The following is a 19,758-nucleotide window of genomic DNA, read 5'->3' as shown; positions in this document are numbered from 1 at the left end:
ATTTAATATTAAGAAATTTGATACTCTATTTACGTTAAATATTTTTAAAAAAATAATGTTCTAATCTTTGAACCTTTAACTAGTTTATAACTTAGTTGATTTCTAATCTTTTCAATTATTTATAATTTTGTCTCTCTTATTTCTAACTGAGTCGACGATGATTCATCCTAGGTGGCCTCTAACTCGGCTCTAGTCTCTGTGAATTTTGCATTATATATACCGTTATATATACATACGTATGTATGTATATTTATATAAAGTTAAAGTATATTTTTAATCCTTTAACTTTACACAAAATTTTATTTTGGTCCCTTAATTTTAAAAAGTAAACTTTTAGTCCTCTAATCTAAAAATTGTTAAACAAAAAATGATGATATTGAGCTCTTGAATGCTGATAAAATATTACTAAATGCAAACATATTAAGTTTAACATTTAAAACGACCATAATTGTTATAAAAAATTATAATTTAAGAATAACAATTTTGGGATTAAAGGACTAAAAGTATATTTTTTAAAATTAAGACCAACGTAAAACCTTAATAGAGTTAAAAACCAAATATATACTTTAAGGAGTAAAACTCACTGATCCTCCGCGATGCTCATCATTAAACTAGACTATACCCCGCCATTAACGGAACCCGCAGGCAAATTCTTACCGCGCTTACAGTCTTGTGCTTCTCCTTATTTCATATGTTTCTGCATTTCCCCCTCCAGTTTTCTAACCAATTCAAAGTAAAAATTTTCCAGAGGTGAACTCCACGGGCAAATATTATATTCCCAACTCCTCTTCCTTCTATGTCATCATATATATTACCACAAGTTTGATCAGGGAACTTAAATCCCATGCATCCATCGCAATTTTCAATTTTGAACGCTACCTTCGCTTGTTTTAAAGTACGGTTGTGGAATTTTAGACGAAATTCTAATAGAAGAGCTAGTTAAAGTCGCGAGATTTGGACAGTGCGTCTCGAGGAAGTTTCCAGGCTCCTTCCTGTTCGATATAAATAGCAGAGCCAGTCAACTTCGAAGTTTTCGAAGGCATTGATGATGTGGTTGGATTGACCTTGGATTCTGTTAATGGCGGGGCAGTCTGGTTTTCTGGTGTTGCGGACGATGAGCATGGCGAAGGGTTCGATCAGTGACTCTTTATATATAGAGCTAAGTTGAAAGCCACCTAAGATGAGTAATGCTGACTCGTGATGAGTTAGGAATGATAGAATAAAATTATGAAAGATCGAAAGATTAGAGGCTGAATTATACAAGAGTCGAGAGTTAAATAACTGGGTTGCATTTTTTAGGGACTAAGTTATAAATACATTAAAAATTTTAAGAATAAAAGATTAATTTTGCCTACGTTGAATTATGTCATTCATATATCAAATCTCAAATCAAACTTTCATATTTCCAAGTAAAATTTGTAAATATTAAATTTCTTGAAATCTATTAATATTAAATGAAATAGGGAAATCTATTTATGATTAATTTTTAATTAGCACCTAAGGATAATTTTCCACAACTTTAATCCTTAGTAGAAACATACTATATGAATGAATCAAATGCCTAACGTTAGATTCCTAAAATTCTGGTGCAAGGAAAAAATCGTCAATCTAAACAGTCCATCCCCACACGAACAAGAAGTCATCCCATGAAGATCTCAACCATTACAAGCTTGTATGCTAGATTTCTGTGATCTTCATATCAACCAACTGGTTCCTGCATCTTTCTTCACACAAACCTTAGCCATTTCCGCCCTCCACTTGAGAGCTTCTTCCCATTTTCCCTCTCTAGTGTAAATATTTGAAAGAAGAACATACGAAGCATGATCATGGGGATTCAACTCTACCAGTTTCGTTGCAGATTTTTCTGCAATTTCAGTGTCACCATAAGTGTTACAAGCACTCAGTAACGTTCTCCATGCTGGTTCACTTCCGTCCTTTTCCACTATTTGGCAAGCTTCCTCAAACCTTCCAGCTCGACCATAAGCATCAACCAGACATGAATAATGCATAGATTCCGGCTTTATCTTGTATTGGTTAATCATCAATGTGAAGAAAAACAAGCTTTCATCCAAGTAACCAACATGGCTACAAGCTGATAGAACTGCTAAGAAAGTCACCCGATTAGGAATCAAACAGACCTTTTCCATTTTACCAAATAATTCCATAGCTTTCTGAGCTTTTCCATGATGTGCATATCCACAGATCATGGCATTGTACAGTACTTCGTTTGGCTTTGGTTGTTCATCAAAAACTTTCTCTGACTCTTGCATGTTTCCACATTTGGCATACATATCTATGATTGAACTCCCCACATACAGATCATTGGTGAAACCAGACTTGACGACAAAGCCATGGAATTGTTTACCTGCATCCACAGCTGAACGCTGCGAGCAAGCTGCAATACATAATGGAAGGCTATAACTGGTGAAGGAGATCCCAACGGCCAACATCATTTTGCAAAGCGCTAAAGCTTCTAACTCTTTCCCATTTTGTTGATAAGCTCCAATAATCGAACTCCATGAACTAGCGTCTTTCCCAACAATGTCAACAAAGGCTTTATAAGCATCATCAATTTCTCCGCACTCTGAGTACATGGAAATTACAGCATTCGCTACCACAATATGATGGCTTGCATTAGATTTCAGTATGAGAGAATGAATTAGTCTGCCTGCAAGCAAATCTGAACTGCTCTGACAAGACTTCAAAACGGCCACAATAGTGGTTCCCTCAATATGCAGAAATGTTGATCGGTGAAGTTCTTGAAATAGTTGCATGCAACTAGTAGATCCCTGCTCCAGTTGAGCATAAGCCAAGAGCATAGAGTTCCATGCCACAATATCTCTATCATCAATCCTTCTGAACAGCTTTTCCACATCTTCTAGTTCGCCAAAATTGGCGTAGAGAGACAATAGAACACTTGCCACAAAACATTCGTATTGATATCCGTTTTTTATCATGTGGGTATGAACTTGAGTTCCTGTCTTCAAGTCCTTGATCTCAGCGCAAGCCTTTATGGTACTTGATAATACATGTTCGTTAGGTTTCGTCCCCTTTCTACACATATCTATGAAAAAATGAACAGCTTCATCTCCTCTATTGTTTTTGGCATAGCCCGAAATGATCGAACTCCACACAAAAGTGTCTTTCTCCTCCATGGAATCATATATGTGCCTGCAAGAAATGATATCCCCACATTTGGCATACAAGTCTACCAAAACACTACCCACCAACACATCAACTTCGAACCCATACTTGAAGGCAAGCCCATGAATTTGCTTTACTTCATCTAATGAAGAACAACACTTGAGGAGGCTCGTGATTGTACCATCATCGGGCTTCAAGCCATCCACCTCCTGCATCTCAGAAAACAGTCTCTGAACCTCAATAAAGTCACCTAATTGAGCAAACCCAGAAATCATAACATTCCATGTAATGCGATCTCTCTCTGACAAATCGTTAAAAGCAAGGCAGGCATCATTGAGCATACCGCCAGTGTTAAAATACATATTTACAAGAGAGCTCCCAGCAAATTTATGCCCCTCAAGTCCAAAATGAATCACCATGCCATGAATTTGCAAACCCAAATTCCTCAAAGTGGGATTGGCACAAGCCCGAAGCAAAGTAGAGAACGTGTGCTCATTTGGCTTCTCTCCCATAGCACGCATTTCGTTGAACATGCTCAACGCTCTTCTAAAAGACCCAGTTCCAACATGAGCAGAAATTAAGGTTGTCCAGGTGACAACATTCTTGTGAGGCATTTGGTCGAATAATTGGTGGGCGTGATCGAACGCACCACACTTGAAGCTCAAGCCTAAAAGGGTGTTTGTTAAATGGATTTCTGAAACGCATTGTGAGACTATGAGCTTTGCGTGGATTTGTTTGCACTCTCTGATCGTTATAGGCTTCACACTGTTCCCCAGTAATGGTGAAAGGGGTTCGAATAGAACAGATAATTTGCCTGATGCAGCGTGAACATAAGAACGAGAAGAGAATCCAAACCTTCCCATTGCAACGCGCCATTCATCTATCGAAATCAAAGCTCAAAATTTCCTCCACGTCATGTGAGGGTGAGAGACCTGCACACAAGTGCATAAGGTGATCCTCGTGCACCATGAAGGATTCCCCCCCCCCCCCCCGGGTTACAAACATAAAGGAATTTTGTTCAAGTCCCCAATCTCGGCTAGCTCCTTTCACCACTTCACCGGGCCTAGAGAAAGAGAAAATTACGCCCAAGCCCCTTGAAAGAATTCATTTTACACTGTAGTCTCATGAATAATCATACCACCCCCACTCCTAATTATAAGAGTTAGTTGACTAATTTGAGGAGATTAAAAAAAGACGTTAAGTTAGTTATGTGTAATAAATATGTGTTGTCTTTTTTAAAATATCTTTATTAATCAAGTATATTGATTAGAAATACTATTATTAGAAGGACTACTTTGAAAAAAATACTCCTCCGGTCTTTAATATAAGACCTATTTAACTAATTTAATTGGATTAAGAAAGTTAGGTAAGATAGTTAATTATAAAAAATGTGATACGTTTTTTCTAAAATACCATAATCATCTTTCCTAATACTCAATCTTCCTCTTCTACTTGATTATGGTTGAGAAAATATCTATAGGGGTAATTTAGAGAAAATTGATAAATATGAGAATGAGTCTTATATTTAGAACCAAAACCAACTCAACAATTAGATCCTATATTAAGAATTAGAGGAGTACATGAATATGAGACACAAAATGGATTGAGGTCTTATATTTAGAACCAAAATAAAAATTAAATAAGATCTTATATTAAGGATCGGAGGTAGTATTAAGATTTCATATTTTGCTGAAGTCCCAGGAGACGTCAGTACAACGGACGAGGGTATTTAAAAGAAAGTTTAAAAAAAAGTATTTTTGCAGTGGACATCATTAAAAAAAAGATTACATTAAATAATATAGTAATACCTCTCTAATCCTCAATATAAAATCTATCTTATAGTTTAATTAACACTATAAAATGAATCTTATATTTAAAGCCGGAATAGTATCATACAAACAAGTCAAACAAAATGGGCTCAATGTTATGGTTGGGCTTCAATCACATTCATGTCATATGCTTGGGTGTAAGTTAAAGCTTAAAAATCAACAAATTGAATCTAATAGAAAGAGCTAATTCTTCACAACTTGATGAATTCAAATTCAAATTCTTATTAGAAAAGATACCTATATTTAGTGTTGGATGGCACCTTAAATGGAATTACTTCCAATAAGAAAAAAAATATGTGCGACTTGCCAACAGAAGATATATTGCCGTTAACATATTAAAAAAAAAAAAAAAAGCCACAAGTTTAATTAGAAACGTAACACATGCGCGCCTGTGTGAGCCTCGAAAAGTTTAGTTTGAAATAATATGTGGGCACTGCACACATATGCTATAGACGTATGCATATATTTTATATTGTCCATATATAGATGGCTTTAGCTATACACCAAGTGCAGTAGAAGAATTTGTTTGATTTTTATTTTAATTCTAATATAAAACCGTAATTCATTTTGCATATCATATTTATCTATTTTTTTAAAATAGTCCTTTTAATAATGATAATTCTACCCAATATACTTAATTAGTAAGGTTATTTTAGAAAAGATAATACATATTTCTTTTACAAATAACTAACTTAATTAATTTTTTTAATCTATTCAAATTAGTCAACTAGCTCTTATACTAAAAATCGAAGATAATTTTTAAAGAAGTTCTCGTGTTTTGGCATTTGAGAGCTCTTGGTCAACAAATGTACGCCAAACTTATTTCATGAGGCAGAATAAAAAAGAAATGGACAGAGTATTTGTTTTTCTTTTTTTGTTACGCATGTATATATATTTTTAGAGACAATCTTATTTCGAGTTATAATATTCAGTATTTATATATGTGTATGTCAGTGTGCGTGTTTCATACCTGAGATAAACATTATTTTACTCTCACCTCAAAAAGTGAAAAGCCTTTTCAAGGCCATCTTCAAGAAGCTGCTTTCAGATGGTAGGATTAATCCGAAAACGTGAAATTTTTCGAACACAAAACGGAAGTGAGAAAGCGAGAGAAAAGGGTCAAATTCAAGAAACGAAGAATTTTTAATGGGAAAATTTCACTGTAGGACCGCAGAAGACAATTAATTTTAAAGAGCCCTCAAAACTTTCTGAAATTTCACTGCAGGACCAAGGGGGCAAATTGATATTAATTCCACAAAGAAAATGACTCTATTGCCCCTCATGTGAACAAGTATGGGAGAACCCATTTGCAAGTGAGGTTAGATAATTTACAACATGCATAGATATATTTACAATTAAAATTAGTCCATTTACATATTACCTTCTTCACCTGAAGAATGTGTCTGGGTGAACAAGTGTGAGACAGCTCATTTGCAAGTGGGACTAGACAATTTGCAACATACATATATTTATTTACAACTGAAATTAGTCCATTTACATGTCACTTCCTTTACCTGAAAAAGGTCTCCGTGAGTGAACAAGTGTGGGAGCGCCCATTTGCAAGTGGAATTAGTCAATTTGCAACATACATACATTTATTTACAATTAGAATTAGTCCATTTACATATCACCTCATTCACCTGAAAAAGGTGCCTGTGAGTGAATAAGTGTGAGAGAGCCCATTTGCAAGTGGGACTAGTCAATTTGCAACATACATACTTTATTTACAACTGAAATTAGTCCATTTACATGTCACCCTGCAATAAGTATTATGAGGGGCAATAGCGTCATTTTTTTTGTGGAATTAATATCAGTTTGCCCCTTAGTCCTGCAGTAAAGTTTCAGAAAGTTTTGGAAGCTCTTTGAAATTAATTGTCTTTTGCAGTCTTACAGTGAAATTTTTCCATTTTTAATTTCCTCCTTCTCTTCCCACAGCTCATCTCATTCGTGTTTCTTGGACATCCCCCAATTTTTCTTTGCCAACACATCTCACCATTAATCAGTATCTCTATTATTTTTAATTTTCTTGGTCGTTTTTAATCAAAGTCAAACAGGTATTATGAAATTCATTTTCACTTAAGTCCCACTCAATGATGCCTCCTTGTTCTCACTTGCATCAAAAGTCAAAAAGGCAGCCACCCCGGCTGATTAACTGATCATATTCCAATGTGATTGACCTCCGCCATTACGTACGAGACATGTCATCAACTAACTAATCCCCAAGTTCTCCGGTCATCGCTCCTCGTCCTCCCAAAATTCATAACAGGTCCATTCATTTAGTATTACTGCTCCATAGCATATTTCATCAGAATTAAAGTTTTTAAGAAAATAATTCCAAGTTTACTAAATTAAATCATATAATATGGAATTATAATGAAAATGAGTAAAATATTTCATCCGGTTCTTAATATAAAAGTTAGATAATTTATTTGATAAAATTAAAAATTAGTTAAATTAATTATTTATAACAAATATGTACTGACTTCTTTAAGGTATCTTTATTCAATCATGTATATTGAAACCTTACTTAGGTAAAAATACCTTACAATCAATAAGGATGTTTTCGGACACACATTATGTTTGTTTGGGTTGGCTTAAATAAGAGCTTATAAACACGGTTAATATAAACCGAAATAAAATTTTTCTCACATATTTATCTCGTTTTCCGTATATTACAATTGAAAAGCTATTTATAAATTACTACCTCCCTGGTCCTCATAATTTATCTTATATGTTTCGTGGGTACTAAGGTGACTGACCTAGGTAGGTCCTTGTACAAGGTATGCGCCTTTAAATTAAAAAAAATGGAGGGTGTTTTTTCTGGCCCTGAAAAAAGCTGAAGCCGCCATAAATCATCAAATATAAAAGAGATAAAAACGCGGCCTGGGATGTTCTGGCCGTTGTATTGCAGGCTGCTGTGTGCTATGAGCCTATGAGGTGTGTGGCTTTGGTTGTACATGTTTCGGAATTCATGTGTTCTATGGATTGGCCTCTCATTTTGTAACAAATGTATTTTGATGTTCGCAAAATATTTGCATTAATTATGTACATTTAAAATTTTAAACTATAAATTTTTTATCTTACTCTTATATTTAAAAATACAGGCAACATGCAAGTAAGTTCAGAGTGACCTGCGTATCATTTTAACTTTTTTCATTGGAATAAATTTGTCTTTTCATAGCTGGTAAAAAAAAGTCTTTTATAAAGGAACAAATATAGGAGCTAGATGTGAATTTCATTTTTATCTTCAATATAAAATTTTAATTTATTTCGTCTCTTAAATTTATATTTTTTTACCCAAGGTGTTTCTATTAATTGCACACAGTGAAGAGTTTTCATGAAGAGATAATTACAAGGCATATGCTTAGAAACGATGTTTTAAGAAAATTAATATATATTTTTAAAAATAACTTACTTAACTAATTTAAACAAAAGAAAATAAAAGAAAGGAAGCTTCGTTTTCTCAGAGTTGGGATTTTTTTCTACCTACGCATAGGTATACTGTTATTAGAAATAATTCGATACTAATAAATATGAGCATCTCTTTTTATTCTTGATTTTTCATGGGGTGAGTGACTAAGAGACCCATCTAACCTTGTGGGTCAAAGTCGAGAAATTAAACGGAGGAATTGAGGATGAAATGCGCATGCACGTTGGGCTCTGGTCGGTGAAGCCGAGTTCATTCTCACTTTCTTTTTTTTCTATTTTACATTCCACGCAGCAAAACCATTGGCCATGTCGTCTACACTTTTGTCGTTTTTCATTTATTGTCAGTCTTTCCTTCTTTTGGTTTTGTTAAACGAGGCCGATCATGTCTCCATGAAAAATAAATAAATAAAAAAACACGATCAAAAAGGTTTTTGACCGAGTTTCTCTCCGTTCTCACCTTTTCTTCTTGCCCTGTGTCCCACGGATCCAACGAATACCGCCCAATTTCTCCGATGAATTGATCAAATCTCACACAGCTCTGCTCCGTACATTCGGGTTCCCGGATTATTAATTAATAAAATTATAAACGAGGAGACTAATTATTGGGTGGTTGGGTTACCTGGGGTAGGTCTGGACGTTACTTTCTTGTCTTTCTTATAAATTTTAAATAACTAATTTATTAATAATGAATAATTAATTAAAAATAATAAATAGATTAAAAAAAGTTTTATTTTTAAATACATTCTTATAATAAATAATAAAAATGATAAAAAAGAATGTTTGGAGAAATGTGATGAGGTAAAAATGATCAAAGCAACATTTAAAAAAATACGTCAAATGTTAAAACAAGCTGAAATTAAAATTTATAAAATAGATCATATTCTTTTAAATTTAAATTTATAAATAAAAATAGAGAGAGTATTTTGATTTTTTTTATTAAATTAAAAACAGTAAAGGCTGTTAGTTGATTGTTGATAAAGCTGAGTCAGGGATAATGAAAGGAACAATATGATTTTGGTTTTGGAAATTGTGATTATGCGACATGAAAAATTAAAAAAATAATATAATACCTCTCATCAGATTCACTTTATAATATAAATAATATATTAAAATTTTGAATTTCCACTGATGACTTTGTAAAGAAGTAGAATAAAATTCCTCTTAAAAATAAGAGAGGCAGTAGCTTCAATTCCACTAATAACTTTACTTAATTCGTAAGTTTTAAAATTTGTGATATGAAACGCAAGTCATTGTGTTGAGTTGGCAAGGCACCGTGTTCCGCTTACAGCATAGTGCATAGACATGATCATGGAATTACTATGCTGACCAAGAATCTAAGATAACTGAGGTCATAATTGAGTTTTTTCCCCTTTTGGCCGGCACGTCACGGTTTAGTTAAATCTTATGAAACGCATAAAATAAATAAAGTTACACCGGGATGATTGGATTTGGGTTTAATTAATGAAGATGGTAATTTTTCAGTCAAACTCTGTTGAGAATATTTCTATTTTGATTTTTTTTTTGCCCGTTAATCGCAACGAACATCTTACATAAACTTAAAAAACAGTGTCTCTGCTCTCAATATATAGATGTATACTGTTATGATTTTAAATATAAGACTTATTTTATAGTGTATCTATTTTGTAGTGTAATTTATACTATAAAATAAGTTTTATATTTAGGATCGGATGAGTCTTATATAAAAGATGATGTAATACGACAACATATAACAGTTTAGAATAAATAATAAATATTTTAACATGATTTTCATTGAAAATCCTGTTATTGCTTAATATTGGCGGCATAATATTTGATTAATCGAAATCTAACAAGTCATACTTCTAATAGCTGGTCAGTCTTGTAACTTTGTCGATTTTTTAATACTGCATTTGGATTAGACTCGATTCTAATAAATTTAGGGCATATTTAACGAATTTGGAGAAGAGTAGAAGAAAATAGCGTCTAAATTTTCTCCCCGGGGTGTCCTGAATACATGAAAGAAACTTCGGAGCAGGCGGCCAACGCGGTGGCTCCCAATATCATAATCGCGGCAGCATGATGCTCTCTCTTGTGTTCAAACGGGCGCTGAAATGGGACCTCCCTCCAAGTAGATTCGCGTGGCTAACACGAGAAACCATGTATATATTCAAACATCTCCAATTTCGAATTATTCAAACACTACCATTGACTTTTGCAATCACCCAGACGAAGAAGAAAACCCAACTGTCTATTTTCTCCGTCTCTAAGCTGCCATCTTCTTTCTTTCTTCCTCAGCTTCTTCTCCTCCTCCTCCTCCTCCAATTTATGCTAATTCTGTTGACTCAGTTGATATGGGTCTCTGCTTCGGTTCTCTCGCTTCCCGTGGTTCCGAGATTAGCGCCAGAACGCTTCATCATTCAGGTAAATTATCCCGAGTTTGATTCCCTTTTCCTCATGAAGCACCATACACGCGCGCACGACACTTCGGTTTATATCACGTTTTGGTTTCCCGGGTTTGAAAGTTGAGCTCAGAACCCAACACGGGTTCAACCGGTTTGATAGAATTCTCCATAGAAGCATGCTGGAATTCACTTTTTCGTTTTGTAGGGTCTGCGACTCCGGAGAGTAGGAATGTTGAGTCGTTTACAACAAACAGCATTGTAGAGAGGAGCCTGTTCTCGATGATTGCAAATGGAAGCGTCGACGGGTCCGATGATTCCCCAAATAGGCATGTAGTAGAAGCGCCTAATTGCTTGAAGGTTTTCAGTTTTGGGGATTTGAAAGCAGCCACCAAGAACTTTAAATCGGATTCATTGCTTGGAGAGGGTGGTTTTGGTAAAGTCTACAAAGGTTGGTTAGATGAGAAGACGCTTTCGCCGGCCAAAGCTGGCTTTGGAATGATGGTCGCTATAAAAAAACTCAACCCTGAGAGCATGCAAGGCTTTCAAGAGTGGAAGGTACCTTCAATTTCTACTATTATAAGTTCTTATTTACTCCACTATGATTGTCAGGCTCAAGGTTCCTAAAACAGTCTTAGACTCTTAATATCTGGTTAAAACATTCTGCGTATAGGTTGATTCAGTTTTTAATTTGGTTGTCAATCACTTGTCATGGTTTGAAAAACTTATAATCGTTTATTTATAACTTCAAAAAATTATAAATTCTTTTATCCTCACAATTTGGTGAATAGTTAGCTATGAAATTTATTAATATATCCAAGCATCTACTACCTCAGCTGGTTAATAATATATAACCTATGGTGAAGAGAAAGTCAAGTGAAAGCAAATGAATTAGGACCCAATTTGCAGCTACAGCTGTTCTGGTGTGGAAGGACCTTCCGTTTCTAATTCTACGGGAAAGTGTTATATAAACTAACAAATTTGACTCTAAAGACAGTCAATGGTCTCATGGAGTTTAGTGTGAAAATTATGCAATTGGTCCCACTCAAGCTACCTCTATCTGTTGATTCGTTGGGATAATTCCACATTGTTGAATGTTGACTTAATATGAGTGTACAAAATGAGCATTTGTTCTCCATATTTATAATTTCTGAATGCTGTCACTGTCTTCACCAATAAGTCACATACTATTATTGATGATGTAACAAATTTAGTCTATCTCAAAGGATCGGCCATGGCATGTTTGCTTCGAGAGAAGAGATGGGCATTAGGATACTATGAAGATAAGAATGATGAGCCCTCTCAAATCGTAAATAGAATCAAGGCGTTGATGCCGCAAATCCTTGCTGTGTCTCAGTGTGTGCGCGACAACACCTCCCCCCCCCCCCAAAAAAAAAAAAAAAAAAACCCAGAAGGGAATCTTTTCTTTTTCCACTCAGTAATTAATGAAGCATGATTTGATGAATATTTCAAAAGAAAATGTATAAGAAAAATCCTGAGAGGGGTTTGGAAAACGAGATGGAACTCTCATCTCTTTCTCCCGCCAACCTTTTGCTCAGATGACAGAAAAACCAGTGCAGTGAAATGCTGGAGGACATCTGTCGACTAAATTCTCTGCGGTTTAGATATATAGGAACATTTGATTATTTCATTTGTTGCTTTGCATTTAATGATAATCTGGTAGTCTAAGTGAAACAGTTTCAATGGGTTATCTATTGGATAACTAGGATAGAAACAAGATTCATTTTGAATAAATTAGCTGATTTGGATAATTTAGATTTCATTTTTAGTTTAAGATTATTGTTAACACATTAGGACGGATTAGATCAATTGAATGGTCAGAATTTGTTTAAAATAATTGTCAATCTTTTGCTTAAGATTAAGAGGATCCTTAGTCTTTCTACTGGGATTTGATTCCAGAACTTTGAGCTCCGAAAACAACTACAGCACAGTACTAATATATAGCTATCGCTGATTCTGTGATGCAGTCAGAAGTGAACTTCTTAGGAAGCCTTTCTCACCCAAACCTGGTCAAGCTATTTGGTTACTGCACGGAGGAGGATGAACTTCTCCTTGTATATGAGTTCATGCCTAAGGGAAGCTTAGAGAGTCATCTCTTCAGAAGTAAGACCTAAAACCAAATGAACTGAAAGGAGATTGCTTGGCCGTGAATCTGAGATCTAATTCTCTTTTTGTTGATGTTGATGAGCAGGGGTTTCTAACACACAACCACTTTCTTGGAACACGCGACTCAAAATAGCTATTGATGCAGCTCAAGGCCTCGCTTTCTTGCACACTTCAGAAAAGCAAATCATCTACAGAGATTTCAAGGCCTCAAATATATTACTTGATGGGGTTAGTCGAAATCTTGCTAGTCATCCTCTTTCTGTTGTTGCTGTCGTATTATGAATTTAGTATCATCTAGGAATGAATGGCTAGTTCGTATTCCTTTAATTGTTCTACACACTTAGAATGTGCAAAACTTATTGATGTTTAAAGTATTAGCTGAAGCGTATATGTATATTTTCTTTTTCACTATTATAAAATCAGTGGTCTATCTATATATATATTCCGGATTTCTCTAGTCATATTGATATATTCTTTCTCGTCTCCTACAGAGTTACAATGCAAAAATCTCTGATTTTGGCTTGGCTAAATTAGGGCCTTCTGGAGAACAATCACACGTGACTACTAGGATCATGGGCACATACGGTTATGCTGCCCCAGAATACGTAGCCACAGGTAAATATTACACCATTTAAAATTCAAATGATTATATCTTCACTTGTAATATCTTATTTCTTTTTTCTTTGATAAATTTTTTTACATAAAAATAAAAAAAATCATGAATAAATACGTAAATGGGTTTAGTAGCGTTAGTTTTCCTTGAGAACTTTTGTATGCAAAACTAAAAAATCACGTGTTGGATATACTTTTTAAAGCACAAGTCACATTTAGCATATTTTTAGGGAGACAGTTGGTGCATTACCATCTTCGTGTTGTACCTGGGATGTCAAGAGGCACTCAAGATTCCTCTTGATTGGCATAATAGTTTTTGGTACATATAATAAAATAAAATGGAACGAAGAAGTGATTGTGTGGACAAGAAATGTTTTTTGTGCTGTGAAATAGAAACAACAATAAGAATAGGATAAATGGTGGGAAATAATAACAGAGACAGAGTAAATATTGCATATTTCAATTCTTATGCAAGGAAAGAGGAATGCCTTTCCATCTTGGTGGCCAAACAGAGCTTAAGTTATCCAAGATGTGAGGAGGTGCATAAGGACACCATTTTGGGCAGTATCTGTAACCATCTACCTATGGGAATTTCATAACGTTGAGGCAGTTTTACTTATATCAAAGATCTAAACAAAATGTGAGACTCCTAGAATAACACTTGAATGGTATGATTAATTTATCTGCTAGACTCACAAATCTAGCGGGTCTAATTAAGAAATTCTCCTTCGCTAGTTATTAACTCTAGTACCATCATTGAACAGGGCATTTGTATGTGAAGAGTGACGTGTATGGGTTTGGTGTAGTGCTGCTTGAAATGCTGACAGGCATGAAAGCACTTGATCCAAAGAGGCCATCTCGGCAGCAAAATCTAGTTGAGTGGGGTAAGCCATGCCTCACCAGCAAAAAGAAGTTGAAAACCATAATGGATGCCAGAATAGAGGGTCAATATTCACTCAGTGCGGCTTTTCAAGCAGCTCAGCTTATTCTCAAGTGCCTAGAACCTGACCCCAAGAATCGCCCTGGTATGAAAGATGTAGTCGAGGAATTGCAAGGTATTGAATCTACCCAGAGCAAGTCAAAAGGTTCCAAGAAATGTTGCCAATCTTCACCTCTTCATCATCATAAAAAGCCTATGCATCATTGATCAGTTCATGATGGCCATGAAAAAATCAATCAATGAATTAAGTTATTCCATTTGGAAAGGAGGTTGTATAGTAATGTGGAAATATCACACGGTGGCGCTTATCTTTGTGGAATTACAAGAGCAGATATGCATTTTGCTCTCCTCCTTTTTCTCTCATCCTATCTTTGCCTGAAGTACACTTCGGGTGATTTGAATCATAGAAAACAAAGGTTAAAAAATTTAGATCAAAGATGAGTAGTCAAATTCATTTTAGGCACTTATATATAATTGATTTAATCTAATCATCTTTTGATTTGCTATTAAAATTTGGTCAATTAGTATAGGCTAAATTAGTTTTTTCAGATTTTTTTTTTCTCGGTTGGGTGGAGGGATTTTAGCAGGCATTTTCGCACATTGGTACAATTCTTGTTTCACTAGTCATCTTTGTGAATAGGTGGTGTTGTTCGTTGTGTTGTGTATTGTGATCATGTAAGTTCAATTTTGATTCTTGAAAGGCAAGTAAGACTTGTTTTCTTTGATTTTCAATTTTTTTTAAGTATAGGTATTTTCTTATTAGATTCGAATATTAATTCGTCATGTTGTAAGGAATTAATTCTTTATTAGACCCAAATTTCATCAGTGCTCCGATTTTGAAATTTGAACATGTTAAATTTGGGAGTGATTCATTGAGCTGAACCCAAACCAAGCCCAACAAATCTCAATTCAAAAGTTTGGGCTGAAAACGCATCAAAATAAACATGCAAAAAAAATAATGGCCCAACCCAACACTTAATTAACTGAAATGTTGCATTCACTTCACTCCAAAACGAAATGTCGTGTCCTTGGTGGGGTCCGAGCACGCATGATAAAGAGAATAAAATGTATGATTTATTAATAAGATTGACATTCCTTGGTCTTCACATAAAAAGATGTTTTTAGTACGGGTATAATACAACATATAATAATTGTCAATATCACTGTGTGAAGGAACCAAAGTGTCAATACTCGATATTCCTCTTATAGGCTGCTCAAATGACATTCCCTTGTGTTATTAACTTTAGTTTCCATTCGGTTGCACCACAAATACTCACTTTTGCATTTTATAAAATAAAAATTTTCTCTCATATTTATTTTTATTTTATACAGTACAAAATCACTTAGATTAAAATTGGCACTTGGACATATTGAGATAAATCAAGTTATAAATGAAGTACAGGGCTTATTCATAGGAGTATTAGAGAACGGGTGACTGCAAAATGACGCAAATGGCATATTTGATTAACATTTGAACTCTGAAAGTGTGACGTGGAATTAAACTGGGTCAAAATAGGCAACTTATTTGTCGTGGCTTGTGGAAATTGATGTCAACATTCAATACTATGCACACCAACAGTGAGATGAGAAGGTAATGGTTTAAAATTTAAAAAAAAAAATATTGCCGTCATTTTCTTTTCTTTTTATTTTTCAAAGTTCTTATAATTGGTTTGAAAAGTTTTAATTAGGAAGAATTATCAAGAAGTCCTAAGAAAGAAATTTAATTATTAAAAAATCTCAATAACAAGTGATCAGCTTTAAACTATTGTCATTTTCAACTCTGAAACTTATCATTGCTTACTCTTAATTCGTCAATAGACTTTAAGGTAATTAAATATCTTTTTTAAAACCTAATTATAATCCCCCCTTTTTAACTATGATACTGTATATTAGGCATGTAAACCTGTAAATTAAAGTCTACTTCCATGCGGAGAACGTTTTTGATTTGAACTTGGACAGATAAAATTAATAAAGCCGAATGTTATATTCTGATGTGATAATAAAGCGTATGGATTACATAAATAAAGAATATATGAAACTGAAAGTGAGGCAACTTTGACTTGGTCGCCGTTGTTGCAATTCACCATATTAATTCAACTCACATATGTACATATGGATGCTCTCTGGCTTCTTTGTGAAAAGAAAAGGTTGTGCTACCTAAACCCACTATAATATGGACACAATCATAAATTGTTAATTGCACGCAAACATATATAATTGCATATTATATTATATATGTAAAATAGTCTGTAATTTTCAGTTTGACTTTTGACCATTGTATTTTCCAGCCAACTCTTCTAGAGATCTAACATGTCACTCGGTCTTCTTTCTGTACCATTTTCAAATTTCAATAGCTAGGTAGAAAGAAGAAACATTATTTTACAAGTCTCATGAGAGAAAATGGCAAATATTTTACTATTATACTATGGATTTTGGCTTCAAGAGCGGGTATCATAAAATATTTTTTATTATTTTATGTTAGAATGTTACATAAAAATAAAAAATAAATTAGGATTAATTCACCAATCAAAACCCAAACAACAATATGATCATGAGTCAGTTGACTATTAATTTCTATGCTGCATTATTCAAAACGATTTTTCAAAGCAAGAAACACAATAAAAAGACCAAAAGATATGTATGACGGCTATCCCTTTCCACTCGCCCTCTTGTGCAAGTTCTTTTTGCCATCAACCCCAAATCACTTCAAGCTTTTTCATACCATCAAACGTGAACCAAGCCTCATCAAATTTCTCACACATCCACACGCACTCACTATAAATATCCCTTCATTTTCTAACCCTAATCATCAGATCCAACAAAGAAACAGCCATGGCTCTCCCATCATCCAATTCTCTTCATCATCTTCTTCTTTTCCTTCCTCTCTTGCTTCTTACCCTAACTCCGTCAAAGGTCGCTTCCAGTTCTCACCACCACCACCACCACCACCATCTCAAGTCCCTCCATTTCTCTCTATTCCAACATGAAACCGTAAACAAGACAGGCTACATCATAGTAGGAGGTATTGAAGGAGGACCAGGAGTGACTCAGTCGACAACTCCATTTGGTACCTATTTTGTGTTTGAGGACACCTTGACTGAGACAGCCAGCATGTCGTCCAAGGTTGTTGGAACAGCAGAAGGAACCGCCATAACCTCCAGCTTAGATGGGCTTCGGAGCCTCTCAATCGCTAGGCTGACTCTGAACTTGAAGAACCATAAAGGGTCTGTTTCAGTCGTGGGTGTGACCAATAACGTGAAGCCCGCAAATCTTCCAGTAGTGGGAGGTACTGAGGATTTCTTGTTCGTACAAGGCTATCTTACTTCTTCTCCAGTTGATACTAAGCTTCCGACTGTTGTGTACAAGCTTGAGCTTCATCTCTATTGGCCTCCTTATGCTTCTTGAAGAGATGGGTCGTCTGATGCTTTAGGTCTTTCTTTTTGGAGAAAACCAAGTGTTTTGTGTTAATCAAGGTTTCAACAATTTATTCGGATGGAGAAAGTTCTTCCTGGTCCGACTTGTCGGTGATTTAATACGTGGTGGGTTCTTATGGTGATAAATGTTTTTCATTTTAATTTCTTGTCTGGTGTTTGTGCCATGACTCCTTTTTTCAACCCTTTTTGTTTGCATTTATATTGTGGCTCCGTAGAGCAGATTATGTAATGAAAATAAATTAGTTTAATAAAATTAAAATATTTAATAAAACCCGAATGTTTGAATTTCTTTACTTTTATCCATGATTTATTACATCACCCTTATGCCAAGTGAATAGGAGACAAGAACTTTATTAGTAAATTATACAACTTAACAACGTAAATTTTATCAAGTTAAATGGTGGGTGGCCTTGTAAGATGCTCGAAATCGAAACCTTTGTGCATTTCAGTTTCTAACCCGCCTCCAAACCTTTGTTAATACTGTTGGATGTATTCTCAATGGTATGGGATATATCGTCTTTTGTTATTATACTCTTTAGATGTATTCTTGTCATACCTAATAAAACCCGTTACAATTTACTTCCCTCTGTACTTTTTTTTTTAAAATAAAAATCTCTGGTACTTGATATGAGAATAAAATAACTCATTTATATATATTGAAAAAATTAATTTAATTATTTGTAACAACTATATATTTATTTTTTTATAATTTCATTTCTAATTATATGCATTTTAACTATCTCTAAATGAAAAATCCTTGACTATATGAGAGGGATAATTTCAGGAAAAAATTTATAATTTTGAAAAATTAAAATATCATATTTAGAACTAAAATAAATATCTTATTTGGATCCTAATTACATTTAGGATCAGATGTAATAAACAATCGAGTGACATGTTTTTAAAATAACAAAAACAATTTATGATAAGTCTTTAATAAGATAAATATGATTTTTAGCCTCGTTTTATAGACATTAATTTCGATAAAATTATCGTAACCAAACAATTCAATCCAAGTCGACAAGTTTTATAGAGAAGCCGCATAATTAAATAACTCTCCCATCACAAACAGAAAAAGAAAGTCACAGATTAATATTATCTCGTGATACAGAGGGTTTTTCCCTCGGGCGGCATCCAACTTTAGCATCACTTTCTGAGCACAATTATTTTGATCAGGGTTTATCCCCATAGACTCGTAATTTTACTTCTCTTTTTTTTTTTTCCAAAAAATATTAAAGAGACAGGCAATAACAAATAGGATCCAACTTGACGTTGACGTTCCTCTTATATGGGAGCGCTCATAGGATCCAACTCGTGACCTTCCTCTTATAGGAAATTACATACGACTCATACAACGATTACTAGAGACTATTTCATTGAACTATAAAAGAACCTGGTGAGAAATACGACTTAATAAGTTCCGAGGTAAAAATCAAATATTCTAACGCACTAATCATGAATTCAATACAAAAGAATCCATCTCAAATGAAACACCCAACATCCGCACATATACAAAGAGACAAAAAAGCAATCACTTAGACTATAACATGAATAAAAAAAAGACTGACGAGTAAAAATTGTGGAAACAATGGTAGGAAAACCATATTGAAGGTACCTATACTTTCTCTTAATTTTTAATTTGGTACCTATGTGTTTTTTTCTTTTTAATTAAACATTTAATTTTATCTTTTTAACAACATTAGCTCTTATAACTTTGTTCTATTGATATTTTTAGTCTCTACATAAGGATTAATGATGTTAATAGAGCAAAATTAAAGATTTAGTTAAGAACAAAAAACACACAGGTACCAAATTGAAAATTGAAAAAAAGTACAAGTACCTCCAATATGGTTTTTCCAACAATG

At 34.2% G+C, this 19,758-nt stretch overlaps 3 protein-coding genes across 3 annotated transcripts; 2 read left to right on the top strand and 1 right to left on the bottom strand.

The window, feature by feature from the left end:
- Positions 1-1,489: 1,489 nt before the first annotated feature.
- LOC114733422 (pentatricopeptide repeat-containing protein At3g57430, chloroplastic-like) lies at positions 1,490-4,044 on the bottom strand. Its single transcript, XM_028920887.1, has one exon. The coding sequence runs from the start codon at positions 4,005-4,007 to the stop codon at positions 1,695-1,697; it is 2,313 nt and encodes a 770-aa protein (XP_028776720.1). The 5' UTR covers positions 4,008-4,044; the 3' UTR covers positions 1,490-1,694.
- A 6,429-nt stretch (positions 4,045-10,473) lies between these two features.
- LOC114733406 (probable serine/threonine-protein kinase PIX13) lies at positions 10,474-15,184 on the top strand. Its single transcript, XM_028920866.1, has 6 exons — positions 10,474-10,802; positions 10,989-11,338; positions 12,769-12,904; positions 12,993-13,135; positions 13,399-13,522; positions 14,284-15,184. Exons 1-6 carry the CDS (start codon positions 10,733-10,735, stop codon positions 14,664-14,666), a joined length of 1,206 nt encoding a protein of 401 aa, XP_028776699.1. The 5' UTR covers positions 10,474-10,732; the 3' UTR covers positions 14,667-15,184.
- Positions 15,185-17,148: 1,964 nt separating this feature from the next.
- LOC114733419 (dirigent protein 19-like) lies at positions 17,149-18,164 on the top strand. The gene has a single exon (XM_028920884.1). The coding sequence runs from the start codon at positions 17,292-17,294 to the stop codon at positions 17,862-17,864; it is 573 nt and encodes a 190-aa protein (XP_028776717.1). The 5' UTR covers positions 17,149-17,291; the 3' UTR covers positions 17,865-18,164.
- Positions 18,165-19,758: the final 1,594 nt, after the last annotated feature.

Source organism: Neltuma alba, unplaced genomic scaffold (genome assembly GCF_004799145.2).
Source record: "Neltuma alba isolate B1F8T4 unplaced genomic scaffold, ASM479914v2 tig00012996_pilon, whole genome shotgun sequence".
Taxonomy (NCBI): Eukaryota; Viridiplantae; Streptophyta; class Magnoliopsida; order Fabales; family Fabaceae; genus Neltuma; species Neltuma alba.
Note: the sequence above shows the minus strand (reverse complement) of the source record. Positions and strands in the feature narration are given on the sequence as shown.